We start from the raw sequence: 17,156 nt of genomic DNA, 5'->3' as shown, positions 1-17,156 counted from the left end.
ATAACAATCGATCTAATAATGTGCATTCTAATGGCTAAAACAGTATATAATGTAATGATCTCGATGATAGTATTCTGTGTAGTATATGATGATAGTATTCAATGTAGATGTAGATGTACATGTGTCAGGAATGTAAAACAATGTGACCACTGGACTAACAAATGTAGCACATATTGGGATAACCTATTTCATGGTTAAGCTACTCTCTTGAATGTCATTTCATGTACTTATTCAGAGAAAATATACCTTCAGCGGGTTTTGCTCTGCTATACTTGTTTTTCTTGTCTCCTTGTTTTTTGTATTTACAGACTGAGTTGACACAGAAGATCTTATAACCGAAATGGCCGACGAAAACAACGAAGAACGGAATTTGGAAGGGGATAAAGACGAGATCCTCCTTGTTGTGATTGGTGAAGAGGAATTCTGCGTCAGGAAGGAAAAGTTGACACGAGAGAGCGGCTACTTCACTGCGATGCTGTCGTCCGGGATGAAAGAGAGTTGTGAGAACAGGGTCGAGCTGCACGGCGTTCCTCCTGAAGTCTTCAGAACGATCTTAGACTTCTTCAGCACAAGACGGATGCGATTTGACAAGGTTACTATCTTTTGAGTTTTGACAAACGTTGGTAGTCCTAATCTTCCACACAACAAAGACTAGCTAGCTAGTCCTGGAAGCTTCCGGAGACTACAAATATTTCTCAATCCAAATGCTAGACTAAATCACACGAAAAACATTTAGAGCCAGAATTCATATATAAATGAAAGGCCTGTAGTGCTGATATTACTGCAGTCACCGACATCTTTGTTTGTTTTGAATCTTACAGTAGACAAAAACATCCACAGTTAAATAAACTGAGCAAGCGACCGCAGAAAATGACTATAACCTTTTGTGTCATGTACGTTGTTGCGATTTATGTCATTATGAGATGTTGTAAGCTACTACTGTTTACCTTTCTACATTAGGTAGGCCCAGAGGAGATTCTAGAAACCGCAGTATTTCTTCAAATGGACGGAGTCATGAACTACATGAGGCGCGCCATGAAGATAGAAACGTGTGTGCGATGTCTGCGCGTGGCGGAGAAGCACTACCTAGCGGATTTGGAGAAAGCTGCATACATGTTCATGAGGAAGAACTACCTGGCTCTGCTGCAATCCATGGAGTACAACGGGCTGACGGAACAAGAGAGAGATAAACTGGTAGGACTGAGGTAAAGTGGGCTGTGTGTTACTGGATATAATGACTAGGGCTAGATAACGCCTGGCCAATCACCGCTGAATAAACCACCGAGTGAGCGAAGCGATAATTTGTGGCGTCTTCCGTCTCAATTCAGGGATCTCTGGACGAAGGACGCCACATACTATCTGCTACATTAGATCCACTGCTCACTAATTTCACGTGTGTGTAATATACATAAGGCGACGTCACAGAAGCTGTGTATGCATTCCTTTACCGTGAGATTAATGTTTTACAGACTAGTCCTTTCTGTGGACAGTTACAGTTTAACAATCTTTTTGGCGACGCCGCAGGGGCGAGCCAAATCGTTTCAAAATGCATTCTACCAACACAGCTGACAGTTTCAAGCTATAATTAACCTCCGTTTTGATAAATACATGTTTACCCAAAACCATATTACTGTAATAGCCATTGTCTGTGTTGTTCTTGTGACGATGATAGATACGAACCACAACAGTTTATCTGCGCGGTGGGAACCTATAACAACGCCCAGTTGGACAGCATGGAGACCCCGCGCTCTCTCTACGTCTTCGACCACTTCGAGCAGAAGTGGGGGCCGATCTCCCCCTTCCCGCCATCCCTCTGTACCCACGGCTCCTCCGTCGCCATCGTCCACAACATCTTAGTCATCCTGGGCGGTTTCACGTCTTCACATCGTAAGGAACTTCAGAAGGAAGCGTTCTGTTACGACCCGTTGTACAACACTTGGGCGTCGTTCCCACATCCGCGCGTTCTGAGAGCGCACTGCGGATTGGCTGGAATAGATGCTGCTAATATACTGTATGCGGTTGGGGGTTGTACAATCCACAAAAAGGTACCAGTTACTCTACTCCCCTCCCAATGAGTATACGTCCGCGGATGCTAACTACTTTTTGAAAATTCTTTACAAACACTATAATTAGTATTAACTTGAATATCGTCAAAAAAACTTCAGCACTCTATTCTATTGCATGGTTTGTTTTGAGATCAAATTAATGTATATCAATATCTTTGACGAGTTCCAAGTTGTTAAAATTTTAATCATGAAGTGAATTTTTCATACGGAGAACAATTAAAACTGCTGTTATTCCCGAGTTTGATTTCAAAAAGACACTTCTATCAAGATAAAGTTACAGTAGGAGTTGATTTAAACATTGATGTTCGATAAAAGAGAATGACTCTGTTCCTTCAGACGGACTCGGACGAGCACGAGTTGGTGGACCTGTGCTCAGTGGAGCAGTACAGCTTCCGGACCGGTAGGTGGCGTGACGCCCCCAGACTGCCGAGACCCATGCTGAACGCAAACCTGACCAGCTGTCGAGGGGCGGTCTACACAAACATCTCTGTACCGGAAGGAGAAGTTATCTATAGGTTTGTGCTCCTCATCTCTCATCTCATGTATCTCTTAGTCTATCAGCCTATTGGGGGGGATGAGGGTATTGGCGCAGGCACCTAGACCCCGGGGTCAGAATTAAAGAGGGCATTAAAACATTGAAAGCCTTTCTTGGTGGGATTTTCGATGAAATCTTGGCAATTCTGGGGTAGGTATGACAGGCCAGACTTCATACTTATAGAATTTGTTAACCAAAACGACCTTTCTCCATCTTTTTGTCTTCTGGACCCCCGCGAGATAGTCGGGTGGTCCCGAGCGGGCCCTTTTAAGGCAAATGGGCTGACTCGGGGGTGTTTCCCCGGAGAATAGCCACTATAGAAGTTCTCGTAATTCTGATAGATGACAGTCTACAGAACTGTTGAGAATTTGAGGGTAAGTTTTCTTGGTCAGAATCTTTGGTTCCTGAGATAATGACACCTAATTTCTGTCAACTTCCCCATAGGAATGCATGTATTATTGCCCCAAACTGGAATACCATAATTCCCCCTATTTCACACCGTTGGGGCACCACAAATTATCTGACAACCATTTTTCTACCCCCTTCTTGGTTTTCACTTTAGTTTAACTTAGTAGTGTCATGCAAGTCCATGCTCTGATATTATACTCCCATCTTTTGCGTTTTCTAACCTTTTTTTTTTCTTCCTTCTTGAACGGTTCCTTGCATGATAGTTTTGGCTGGTTTCGATGAATGTGCTGCGTGACCGTACTACTTAAGTTTTCTTTTTTTACAGTGGTTAGGAGGTCTTCATGTTTACCTCATAATTATCAAATTTACGTTTTAAAGAAGCGCCAAATATTGTTCATTTGTTTATTGTTTATTAATTCGCATATGTGCAAGTGTTTAAAACAAGTATATACAGGGAAAAACATGCAGGGGGGCCAGAAGCCTAGGTGGCTTTTCGTGGGCCTCCCCTCGAAACTTGGCAATAGGAATTATATCATAAATTGTACAATACTCAAAACTAAGGAAAATTAACGATAGAGAATAAGTTGAACTTATACCATAAGCAAAGTTTTGTACATAGCAAAGTAAAACGTAATGCAAATTTATGTATTTTTCAGACTCATCCCAGGCTCGGCTTGTTGGGAAGAGATCTCCAGAATCCCCAAAGTTCGCTTCGTCTTCAACATGACGTCATTTCGCCAGAACATCTACGTCATCTGCGGGTTCCTGAGGGAGTTTGAGAGCGACCCCCTGTGTTTCAACACGGAAACCGGGAACTGGAGCTACCTCTTTAAACCCCCGCTGGCGAAGAGATACTTCGTGGACGACTTGACTGTTTTGGACGACAAATACGGCTACAAACTATACCTAGTGAGTCAGAACTCCACGCAGTGGTGCGACCTGGGAACGAGGGAGTGGCAGTACACCGGGCTACCAGGGTACCCTGGGTCCGGGTTCACCAGAGTTCGGACTCTACACCTGCCAATCACGCATTTGGTACATCTACGGTACTGATGGAAAATGATTAACTGTGATGTTTTACTTCTGATCATATAATGGTCATCCAATCATCAGTGTGAATAAGGGAAAAAAACTTCAGTGATTGTGTTTTGATACTTTATGAATCGTCCAAAAACGAATTCTGACAGTAACGGCGAGGGGTTTCCAAAGGCCGGTAGGGTCCAAACGCCGGTACGGTTTTAAAATCATTGGTGCGACCGAGATATACATGGTTGCCTACATATCAAAGTACAACTAGTTAACTTAATTACTTTCAGTGTTTTCAGGAAGGGTCACTCTAAGACTTACAAACACTTAGAATGGATAAGTGAATGAAACAAGTTACTTGATATTTTGAAAATAACTATACTTTCAATGTAATAAAAATGTTGCCATCAATACAATGTAACTGTTGTACTTAAGTATATGATATGATATGATATGATACATGTGTTGGGGTCTGTTATATATTTTCTTATCTACTATTTTGATTTCAAACAACTAACTTAAGCCTATGCTCTGGCAAACATTCCTGACCACCTCTCTGCCAAGTGGCGTTGTACAAATCGCGCCAAATTTTGTGCAAGCTGTGGTAAGATGCGGTATGAGGGCTGACCTCAAAGTTATGGCGGCCCATAAGAAAGCATGTTAAGATACACTGAAACAAGGCTTCATAAAAGTACTAACCCAAACTTCAATCTTAAAAATTCTTCTTCACTGGAAAGTCACAAGGGTTTAGTTGATAACCATGCGAAGAACTTGAACAGAGGGTTGTACAGCTCAAACTACCTTTGACCCCAGATTTCTGGTGTATCCCACCGCATGACCTCACATCTATCCTTACGCCAACTGAAATGGCAAACTAAATAAATTTCAACCACAATGGGAAAGCTAAGACCCTACCTGTTCCCTCTAACCAAGAACGTCTCCAGATTGGGCAAAAAATTTCAAGCAAAAGAAAGGTTTTAAAGATTTTAAACTAAGTAGGGACTATAAAAGTTTTGTACTCTACTGCGCAACGCAACTTTGGGGTCAGCCCTATGATGCTCAGTAACCCGGAAGTGAACTTGGCATCTTTATCATCAGGTGCCCCTGGCAGATATAATACATTTTGTACCATATAAAACAGATCTTTTAAAGATCCTGCCCTCACGAATGCATTAGTTTTCTACAGGTGCATTGCACTACCTTATTCAGAATTCGAATTTACTTCTATTTTTCCAAGTGCACAGGCTATCAAGCTTATTTCAAGTTGACCTATACAACAAGGCTGTGGGAGGATCTAAAGTCTAAGGTAACAAAATGTTATTTCAAAGTGTAATGGTGATAGAATTATATTTGTCAAAATCATTAATTGATTTTGGTGGGGACACTGGTCATGGGCCGGTTCATCCCCTTACTCTCCACTCGATTCGGGCTCTGTAGGCGGCGGCGTCAGGTCGCCCGGGTCCCGCTTAATCATGATGAGATAGCCGGAGTGCCCGGTAAAGCTACACCTGCCCTGGCAGCCGAACAGGTAGCAGTTCCTGCTGCCGTGGGCGTCACCACTCTCCTTGAACACCGCGGTGTCGCAGCCATCCGTGGCACAACACGTCTCCAGACACGTCCCAGCCTGGTCCGCCATGAAAGAGTCCAGGAACACCGCCTTGTTCTCCAGGGATTCGTTCGTCCGGATGATCCGGTCGAGGTGAATCGTGAAGATATCCTCGCACACGGGTTCCGCTCCCTGTACCAGCTTTTCATCCCCCTGGGAAGTGTCACAAGCGGACAAGAGCAGCAAGGACAGCCACCAAACTTTTCGTGAATACTCCATCTTTTCCCCAAATGTCTCTGACTAGAGAATTCCTCTTACAATGGGCATGAAGACGCCCTTGACGTTCAGACACCGCAAGTAGCCACGGTCAGTTCTTCCTCTCCAAAATGGCGACCGTGACGTGTCGTACGCCTGCGCGGAGTGACGTCACCTGTCCGTCAAGGTTAACGTATCCCATCACGCACCTGTGGTGGTCCTTCCAGAGAAACCGGTAGTCTTCAACAAAAGCAAGGACTGTGTACCTGTGCAGACGGTGGTCTTAAACAACAACAAATGTCTAGCTACAGACGTCTGTCGTGTATGATAACGTTACATGCAATAACTTTCACGTTTCAGTCGTGAAATAAAGGTTGCCAAACCCATGCCGCATAGGCTGTATTCGAAAAGGAACATACACAAGTGTACATGCGAAAATACTGGTATAAACATATTGAGACGTAAGATTAAATGGTGTAACGTCAACGGATAATTATGATTTCGTTGGGCGTTTTCAAACCTCGTTGGTTTGAATCACCAAGTTGCACAAGGTCTGCAGTCTGATCTCGATGCGTTAACAGATTGGCAAAATCGTTGGCTTAAGTCTCACACGCCAGTTAGGCCATCCCATAGGAAATAACGTTAAAACACGAACCTTTAATGGCCGTAATTCCAATGAAAACACGGAGTTTCCGGAGATGTTTTACTTTCTATCGCAAGCACACACGATCTTGAGACAATGAAAAAATTGTCACCAAAATATAACCTAGGGAGCGATCTGTAATGGCATTTAAAACTGCTGTTACCTGCCAGCCGCAAGAGGCTTTCTGGTACCGAGAGAGCCCGACCGCAGATCAAAATAGCGTGTACGTCCGACAATCGCTTGGATGCCGAAACTTTCCTGCCTTATCCTGTCAGAGATGAACAGGCTTTCATCTCAAATGCTTCTTACATGTATATCAGGTGGGATCGATCAAAGGCAAGTTATCATCGACTTAAACACCTGACTTTGGGGCCCAATTATTTCTTGTAGCCCGTACTCTTTGGGCATCTACACGCGGAGTAATTCAGGCATGAGACCTTAAGTCGGTCAAGTCCACTAGATGTCACATCCTCCATATCACCCGTAAAAGGCAACCCAGTCTAACACAGTACCCCCTCTGTGGAGACGCCCTTACCGGTGTTAATTCCCACCCATATCTTGGAGCACAACCATGCGACGATTTGCGTTTGGTACACCCAGAATTGGTAAAAGTTTTCGAGAAAAATCAACTGAATGGCCTAACATTTAGTTGCCCCTTGTCAAACAGGATCAGTCAATTCTCACTTTGGCGAAAAACTTCAAGAGTATTTTATTTTATTTCATTGGATATTTTAGATGTATTAATAACTTAATAGTTCTCCTTAATATAAGTCTAACACGACAATGTAAAAACCTTGGATTTAGATAGGTTTTAAATGAAATGAATTTTGTATATTGTGTGTTTTTGTAACTAGTACTCAATGCATCCTCGAAATTGTATAATAATGTGCAGTTAAAACTCAATGCAAAATTCAGTTTTAACGAACTCGCTCAGTGCAAGGTCGTCGGGAGCCGCTCATCGAAGCACTTAATTAATTGTTACTGTAGCAGCATTTCTTCACCTTGACATACAAACAAGCGTTTAATCCATATTGTTTTCACTAGTCTACTACATACCTGCTACAAATCACTTTGACTTTATGTACGGCATAAACCGAAATAATTGATCGTAATTAAGTGTAAGAATATTGATATCCGAGACATCTCCTGCAGATGAATAGAGGACCATGTCTGGAAGGGCGGCTACGACGTCGCCACTACCAACGTCACGGACGGCATGGGCATACTGCGGGGATCGCCGGTCCTCGGTCCAGGGACATCCTGGTCAAGCTGACCTCACATGACCTGAGCAAGAAGGCGTTCAAATTTCTGAGCTGTCAGAGTCGTTACAAACAAACAAATGAACAACTTTCAGAGTACATCTTACTGGGTGCGCGCGTATGTGTGTCTGTGTGTGTTCGTCTGTGTGTGTGTGTGTGCATGTGTGTGCGTCTTTTTGTGTGTGTGTGTGTGTGTGTGTGTGTGTGTGTGTGTGTGTGTGTGTGTGTGTGTGTGTGTGTGTGTGTGTGTGTCTGCCAGTGGCCTGTGTGTGTGTTTAAATATTACTTATAATTAACCGAGGAATGACTAAAACGTGCTGCAAAATCGTTGCAATGTCATAAGGACAAGTAGATAGCTAAGCAATACTAGTAATGATGCAATGACAATAAAAGTATAGTTGGATTATACGTGTAACGTGTCTCTTCCATTCCTATTCTTTCACAGCTGTGGCTACCGTACGATAATTTGTGGCAAAAACTCACGCAGAGTCAGAAGCATTTGAATCGCCTTTATTGCCTCCGACAGGTAGCACGGGGATGGGTCAGAAAGAAATGCAAGTTGTTTTCTAACAGGCTCGTCTTTTTTATTGAATGAGGTGAAATTTGGCACAAAAGTAAAGGCGCAAAATCTTCTTGAGACTGAAATATCTCTACATGCTGTTTCATGTCGTCACAGCCAATAGCAGTTGGCGGCAGACTGTTCGAAATGGAAAGGAAATGGTTTTAGGAAAGAACTGTCCATATTGTGGAGCTGTCTAGATAATGAATGTAAGGGAAATGTTGATACTGTGCGTTATATGGTGACGTTTGAGGCCTGTAGTAAATATCTCGGTGGAAGCTTTCAACTCCCCCCTGCGATTTTTAAGTGCTCTCCCGTAGTGAACGGACAGGCGTCGCTGCACAACCAGCACACGGCTTCGGCAACCTCCTCTGGCGCTCCTATGCGACCCACAGGGTGCCAAGACTCTGTCTTCTCTTTTTCTCCTGGAGACAACTTTTCCATATTTCGGTGGTGCATGGGCGTATCTACGAATCCAGGACAGACGGCGTTCACACGTATCCCCTCCTTGGCGTACTCCACGGCCGCTGTCTTGGTGAGGCCCAGGACCGCCCACTTGGACGCGCCGTATGGAGCGTGCATAGGCGTGGGGTAGTGGGCGGCTATGCTGCTGGCGTTGACTATACTGCCCCGCACCCCTCGGAAGCGGCACACGTCCGGCTTGTCGGCCCACTTGGCCGGGTCGCTCATGACGGGCTCCTGCTGCAGCATCTGGGCGATCTCGTACTTGAGGCACAGCCACACGCCCTTGGCGTTCACGCCCATGACTCGGTCGAATTCGTCCTCGGTGGTGTCTGCGATAGTGGCGGTAGCGCGCTCGGCGATCCCGGCGCCGTTGAAGGCACAGTCGAAGTGCTGAACCGCCGCGGTTACCATGGCTTCCACGCTTGTCGCCTTGGTAACGTCCACCTGGACGGCGATCCCCGGAGTTTGGAGCATGCGCAGTGTTTCCTTCGCGCTCGACTCGTCGATATCAGCCACCACACAGCTGTACCCCAGCTCAGCAAACCTGACGGCCGTGGCACGACCGATGCCGCTCCCGCCTCCCGTTACCAGGGCAACGCGCTTTCCTGTGTTGGTTGCCATGTTTACACCTGGAAAACAGAAGTTATATCTGTTAATCTGTTTTTCACTGAACTAGACAACAAAGGACAGAACACGAACCCCAGAGAAGGCATGATCATGGATATATATATAGCCTGGGTGCCATCCTAGTTAGTTTGCCGGGGATCCTAATCTCCAAGCAGATCTACACGGTGCCAAAATGGTATAAGCTAGCCAGAGAAGTTCCAGTCAGCCAGAGAAGGTGCCTGATTGGACCTTTTCTGGCTAGCCTATACGATTTTTGCACCGTGTAGATCTGATTGGAAATTACGGGTCATTACGGGGCTCCCATACTAACGCGGATGGCATCCGGATCCGTTAATTTATTACTTACCCTTACGTCACATGTTTGTAATCTATATTTGCATTTGCTGATAGAAGCTGATAGGGGATAGTAAAGGTCAGTAAAGGGTCGCCACAGACACATGGACCAGGGCACAGATGTTAGCTAGCGACCAGTTCGGAATCATACCATCTCACAGACATTGATGATTGAGACATTGAAAAGCAGCCACCAGAACAAATCTGATCAGAGATTTACCATTAGCCTGGTAGTCTCTAACAGACTAACCACGCCGGCTATATAGATATAGGGAGAATATCCAAAATCCAATTGACGGCTGAATCGAAGGCTGTGAATCGACGGCCGAATCGAGGGCTAGCTTCAGGTTGGTAATATTTGCCAGAGGAGGTTGGCCATCGGAGGGTTTCATTCGCAGGCGCAGGCGCCTCCGCTAGGGAAATATTAACTTAACGATGGACTGACATTGCTGGCAAATTATTCCCTTCTTTGGTGGAGGCTGTTAGCTGGTATCCAAAACCTATTATAGCTCCCGAGTCTCCTCTCCGCAAATAGACAAATCTCTAAGCAGATGTAAGGATCCGACTAATCCTAGGTTAGCCTGTATTTACACAAGCTCTCTGGCGGAGTTTAATGATTCCCTCCTAATAGTAGGGGGCGGTTACAGCCGGGCGTAGCCTGGGTGCCATCCTATTTCTACCGGGGCTTCGACTACACTCGCTTTTTTTAGGGTAGCGGTGCTCCGAGTTTTGAGAAGGCGAGCAGTTTAATAGATAACACAACACTGCATTCGGCTGTTGAATTTTAGGCGTAAAAGACCCAGAAACGCCGATCCTTACATCTGCTTGGAGATTATGCAAGAGAGTCGGGTTTATACGCAATGACATATGTGTCATGTCACATTGTGTGGTTAGTGGTCTTCGATCAGCGCGACCTGTGAAAAACTGAAGTAAAACACGGTAAAATGTCGGCCGGTTCAAACCATCAAACAATTTCAGTGATACCTGCCTGTGGCACTGGCTGCAAATACACCTGATATTATCATTATTATTATTATTATTATTATATTCTACGTACGGTACCCTCCGTGCAACGCACAGAAGAGCTACAACACTCACCTGAGCTGAGCACCGCTTCACCGCCAGCTAGAACAAAACAGGGCCGCTCTCCTCGCCTGTGGATGGAGAATAGCGCATGCGCACAGACCCCACGATGAGAGAGAAAACATTGAAAGCCTTTCTTGGTGGAATTTTTGGTGAAATCTTGGCAATTCTTGGGTGGCTATGACAGGGCAAACATAATACTTGTTGAATTTGTTGAAAAAAGCTACCTTTCTCCATCTTTTCATTTTCTGGACCACCAGATAGTGGAATGGTTGCAAGCGGACTGGCTCAAGTGCTCTGGCTCGGGGGTGTTTTCCCGGAGAATAGCCATATAGAATTTCACAGCACCTAGAGACCACGTCTAACGATATAATAGACGTTAAACAAGGACAACAACAACAACAACAACAGAATTTCACGACATTGTGTTTGGTGACAGTCAACAGAACAGGTTAGAATTTGAGGGTAAATATTCCTAGTCAGAATATATGATTCCCGAGATAATGCCACCTAATTTTTGTCAACTTCCCCATAGGAATGCATGCATTTTATATTGGCTCAAACTGAAAGCCCAATAGGGCCTCCCACGATTGACTTCAGCCTCATTGGATCTCATGACCTTTGCCCTCGATGACCCACTTTCCTGCTTGAACTTTTCAACCCTAGGGAGTGTAGTCATGCATAGTAGCGGAGCGTCATCTATGCGATATCACAAACGATTTCTCTCTGTCTCAAATAAACAATGTAACATCTAACCAGCACTGGGCGTTGTTTTGACGAACATACCTGACAAATTTTCTGAAGTTGAAAAAGTGTCGTCGGACTATCATACAGACCATGCAATCCTACAATTTGAGCTGTTCACAAGATCTAGAACAAATATTGGTCAATCTAAACGTTATGTTTACAACCATGGTAAAGGGGATTTTGCAACTGCTGAGTACACTGAAAATGTTGATGACATGTGGGATATGTTTAGCATGTAAGCTGACTGATTATGTTGACACCTGTGTACCGAAGATCTGTGTGAAAAATTCATCCTCCCTACCATGGGCCGATGGAGAGGTGCAACATGCTCGTAACAAAAAAATTGACAATATGGAGATTAGCCAAAAGGACTAATAAATCTCCTAATTGGACAAAGTTTAGGAATTAGGAAACTAAGAAATTGTCTCCAAAAACTCCTTAAAGCTAAGTGCAAAGCTTTCTTGGGTACCCTAGGTCACAAAGTCCACAGCAACCCAAAAAATGTTGGTCCTTTTTCCTTAAAAATGCCCGCTTGCGACCATTCCAGTATCTCGCGGTGGTCCAGAAAACAAAAAGATGGAGAAAGGTCGTTTTGGTCAACAAATTCAACAAGTACATAATGTCTGCCCTATCATAGCCACCCCAGAATTGCCAAAATTTCACAAAAAATTCCACCAAGAAAGGCTTTAAATGTTTTCTCTCTCATAGTGGGGTCTGTGCGCATGCGCTAAAGCCATAGTCCCCCCTATTCTCCATCCACAGGCGAGAGGAGCGGCCCTGTGCTGTTCTAGCTGGCGGTTACGTGGTGCTTCAACTCAGGTGAGTGTTGTAGCTCTGCTATGCGTTGCACGAAGGGTACGGGTACCGACATTTTACCGTGCTTCCAGTTTTTCACAGGTCGCGCTGAAGACCGACTTTGTTAGTTATTCAAGGGTCGCTCTCTTTGTTAGTTATTCAAGCAACTGGATAAAATTTTGAAACAGTCAGACGTTTCAGACAGTATCCACTGTCTTTTGTCAGCGACTGTGAAAGACAGTGGATACTGTCTGAAACGTCTGTTTCAAAATTTTATCCAGTTGCTTGAGTAACTATTTTTGGCGTATCATCATTATCATTGATGATATCATATGGTAATTGTTAGCTCTGTGTGGAAGTATGGACAGTCGGTGCTATTATTGTGCTATTGTAACATATGTAGATAGAATAAATCGATTCACAAGTTGTCGTTTTCTTTCAATAAAATTTATTGAATCAGCACTTTCAGTGCACAGAATGATGCATAACGGAGCATGAATTCATGGTATTCTTGTTATTCATATATACATGGTTGATGTTGTGAGCAGATTTGAGTATGTTTTTATACACACATTGTTATATAACATTATCCGTTTCTATTATCTTGTAGTTCAATAACATTGCATGTAATCCCTCAGTCTCTTGACGATGTAAATTTAGATAAAGGCGACATTTTGTGTCTAAATCATTCAATTCTTCGACATAACTAATTCCTTCCATCGCAACTCCTGCTATTTTGACGTCATTTGAATCATCTGTTGTTCAGGTCATCCGGCAGATCACTGAGAACTAGCGTCTTCTTCGATCGTCTGTGAACAAAAAGCAGTATTAGCGACAAGTACCAAATGCATTGCACAATTAGTTGAAACCATGAATCAATGAACAAACGTATCTCAGTGACAGCCATATTATTTTTGTACTCAAAGCAACACCTCAATCTGTATCAACCGTTTTGTCCTCAAATATACAGACTGTGGGTTACCAACATTTTGTGTCTAGATCTTGTCAATGACCGATACATTTGAAATACCAATAGCTCCTTACACTGGTCACGCAAGGAGCCATGCTGACGAACAACGTTAACGGTTTGTGGTAAATCACATTAGCTAGCGTGGGCTAGATAGGGTAAATAGGACGAAATGGAGACTTGATTATTTATTCCTATTATTTACTTCTGAAAATAATTCCTGTTAGAAAACGGGATAGCAATGAAAAGTTGGGATAACTCTTTTTTGATATTGTTATCCCATCAATTTACTATAAGATTTATGAAATTCTCTTACTATTAGTGTATTGTTGGGGTAGCACCCTCTTATCCCATTAATTTACTATAAAAGATATCTAAAAAATCTCTTACTAGTGTATTGTTGGGATAGCACTCTCTTATCCCATTAATTTACTATAAAAGCATTTAGAAATAAGGTGGTGCTATCCCAACAATACACTAAAAGAATTATGTAAATATCTTTTATAGTAAATTAATGGGATAAGGGAGTGCTATCCCATTGATTTACTAATAAGGCTTCATAAATTTTCTTTCTAGTGAAATAATGGGATACATTTGTGACAGACGTTATCACGTGTAAAAGTAGTTATCACGGTTTTCGATTGAAATACTTTTTTGGAATAAAAAAATGGGATAAATAGCGAGCTCGAAATTGGTCTCTTTGTCTTACGGCGACGAGTGTGAAACCCAGATTGACTGACTTACCCTCTTCAAGATCCGCGAGCATGTTCTCCAGATCCATGTCCTTCAGTCCCCGTCTGTCTAACTGTTCAGGCTGTTCCTCCAGTTCTTCTAGGAGCGACCTCGCCTCTTCCACTATCTCCCTTAGCTCTGAGTCAACTGGAAGGAGAAACGGGAAGGCACAGATTAGGCACACGTTGGTTCTGCATCACACGAATTCACGAATTCATTCTTCAAGAACATTTTAGACACTACAACTGTTACGAGTGTGACGTCGTGGTATGTATCTCGAGCTCTATTTAAAAGGTTTTGTTCTGCGATGTAAGAATATTGTATTAACAATCCTCAGCCAAACAGGCAAATTCTAGACAAAATTGAATTGTCCGTCTGAATGTTTGTGATGACCAAACATACCATCTGCGGCATCACGTTTACCGCTCCTTCTGCGCCTGCGTCGGCGCCTCCATCCCTCGGAGTCGTCGATCAGCGTTGCCACGACAACCATCGTTACAAGCAGCATGCAAACAAACAGCTTCATGATGTAGTTTGAACTGATGTAGGGAAAAAGGAATCTTGGATTAGTCGGGTCTTACTTTGCTTTTTAAACGTCCTAGAGTCAAAACCATCCCTAGTTGTTTGAAAACATTACAACATCAGTAAAAAGAGTACAGAGCCGAAACAGTTACATAAGTTTTATCATTGTGCTTACCCGCTAAGAAAACATTAACGTAAAACCATGATTGAGACCAATATGATGCATTGCAGAAAACCATGCCCTCCAGTTGGTAAGAGCATAATACTTACAGAATTCCTGGACAGGTAGATCACGGTACAACGTCACTCAGATGTCAGGTCTGGAGGGACTGAATGAGGAGAACTCGCGGAATGGCAATATATACTCCAGGGTCAGAAAATTATGCAAATGAGGCATTGTATTAATGTAGGTGGTGACTTAGTGTTCGTTGTCTGTTGATAATACTGTTTTGGGCGTGTCGTACCTGCTTAAAGACACATGTGAAAAGATGATACATTTATGATAAAGAAAATTGTCTGTCAATGGTAGAGACACGTCATACTGACAAAGAAATAGATAAGACAACTGCGAAAGAGTACATTCACATGTTTATGAAAGGAAATGGCATCTGTACGTAAAATCAGCATATAATGAACAGAAAACCAACAGACAACTTCTTTTGCTCGGTCGTGTCTTGACTTAAATATAGAATTCAGATTGGACACGTACGATTGAATTGGGTAGCGTGTGTGAGTAGTCTTGGCACTGGAAAACGTTCAAACAATTTATATTGGGCTATGAAATAGTTAAAACGAAAGGTGAAGTCTTTATTGTACATGATACACAGAATAACACACGAGCGTGCAAAACTGCCTAGTACGTGTTTTATTGGACTGAGAAAATAACTTTTGAATAACCTTTGAATAACAATTGTTTGTACACTTTTTTAAGTGCCTCCATAGTTGAATTTTGAAATTACACTCAGTATTCAACCCCCTAAGGCCCTTCGTGAACTTTGTTGATCTCTCCATTTCAGAGAAGACCAATTTTGTGAAGTATATTCAGGAAGCGGATGGGACCGGCACTGCAGAAAAGGTTCTAATTGTGACAGTCAAGGGTCATATCTTAAGAAGCCGCAAATACTTATGCAGCAGTCACCCGGAATCTTCCGGTTTCTCTTTGAAAACTAAGCTAAAAACCTACACCCTGCTACCATTTCTAAATGATCACTTCCTTTATTTTGATACCCCCAGTATTTAAAATATTCTGAAAGCGCATTTCAGGCGTTTCTTTCACATAGAAAAAGGCTTTATTTGTGCTACAATCCTCTTTTTATACTCTCCAAACATAGCATGGGTTTCGGCTGGTTTTTGACGTGTTGTTAGGCGTTTTTGTCGGGCTTTCTACTTTGTCAAGATGAGAAAGTAGAAAGCCCGACAAAAACGCCTAAAAACACGTCAAAAAAACAGCCGAAACCCATGCTATGCTTGGAGAGTATCCCATGCCGTCTGTGACGTTGGTAGTGGCGACGTCGTAGCCGGCCCTTCCAGACATGGTCCTCTATCCATCTGCAGGAGATGTCTCGGATATCAATATTCTTACACTTAATTACGATCAATTATTTCGGTTTATGCCGTACATATAGTCAAAATGATTTGCAGCCGGTGTGTAGTAGACTGGTTTATTTTCCACAATAAAACAACATGGATTAAAAGCTTGTTTGTATGTCAAGGGCTGAATTGTACACCTTTGACTGAGTTTTAACTGCACATTATTATATGCATTGAGTACTAGTTACAAAAACACGCAATATACAAAATTCATTTCATTTAAAACCTATCTAAATCCAAGGTTTTTACATTGTCATGTAAGAGTTACATTAAGGAGAACTATTAAGTTATTACTATATATATAATAAATCCAATGAAATAAAATAAAATAAAATACTCTTGAAGTTTTTCGCCAAAGTGAGAAATGACTGACCCTGTTTGACAAGGGGCAACTGAATGTTAGGCCATTCAGGTGATTTCTCTCGAAAGCTTTTCCCAATTCCAATAGGAGGGCAAGGGATTAGCCACACAAGATGTAATCTTAGGATACCAACTTTCCAATGTAAAACAATTTCAATACATTAATAAACTAATGCTGCTGGGGAAAACACAATTTGTAAGTTTAAGTACGGAACGAATCAAATGGACATAGTTGCATTGTTCAAATCCAAAAGCTCTTTAAGAAAAATTTGAATGATTGTATGTCCGTATCACAGCGTACATTGTTAACAGTTACTGCTTGTATCATGTATTTTTGTACAGAATGACAATAAAGTTTTATCCAAAAAAAAGGAGGGCAAGGGATGTCCCCGTAGCTGAACTGGTACCAGGTGGTTCAAATTAGTTGGAAACCCCGGTTCAAATCGTGGGAATGGCATCTCAGTTGTTTTGTCATCAATACAATATAAATGTTATACCTTAGTATATGATATGATATATGTGTTGGGGTCTGTGTTATATCTTTGCTTAGTTATTCTCTATATTTTGATTTCAAACAACATACATTTTTGGTAATATCCTTTGCCGTTTTAGTTCTGGTGAAAACTAATTAATGAAAA

The 17,156-nt window shown here is 42.6% G+C and overlaps 2 protein-coding genes across 2 annotated transcripts; one reads left to right on the top strand and one right to left on the bottom strand.

Annotated features, from left to right (window-relative positions):
• Positions 1-478: 478 nt before the first annotated feature.
• LOC136444417 (kelch repeat and BTB domain-containing protein 13-like) lies at positions 479-4,062 on the top strand. The gene is made up of 5 exons (XM_066441962.1): positions 479-592; positions 961-1,205; positions 1,673-2,045; positions 2,403-2,581; positions 3,666-4,062. Exons 1-5 carry the CDS (start codon positions 488-490, stop codon positions 4,060-4,062), a joined length of 1,299 nt encoding a protein of 432 aa, XP_066298059.1. The 5' UTR covers positions 479-487.
• Positions 4,063-8,234: 4,172 nt separating this feature from the next.
• On the bottom strand, positions 8,235-9,383 carry LOC136444276 (2,5-dichloro-2,5-cyclohexadiene-1,4-diol dehydrogenase-like). The gene has a single exon (XM_066441791.1). It carries the CDS (start codon positions 9,381-9,383, stop codon positions 8,580-8,582), a length of 804 nt encoding a protein of 267 aa, XP_066297888.1. The 3' UTR covers positions 8,235-8,579.
• Positions 9,384-17,156: the final 7,773 nt, after the last annotated feature.

Source organism: Branchiostoma lanceolatum, chromosome 11 (assembly GCF_035083965.1).
Source record: "Branchiostoma lanceolatum isolate klBraLanc5 chromosome 11, klBraLanc5.hap2, whole genome shotgun sequence".
Classification (NCBI taxonomy): Eukaryota; Metazoa; Chordata; class Leptocardii; order Amphioxiformes; family Branchiostomatidae; genus Branchiostoma; species Branchiostoma lanceolatum.
Note: the sequence above shows the minus strand (reverse complement) of the source record. Positions and strands in the feature narration are given on the sequence as shown.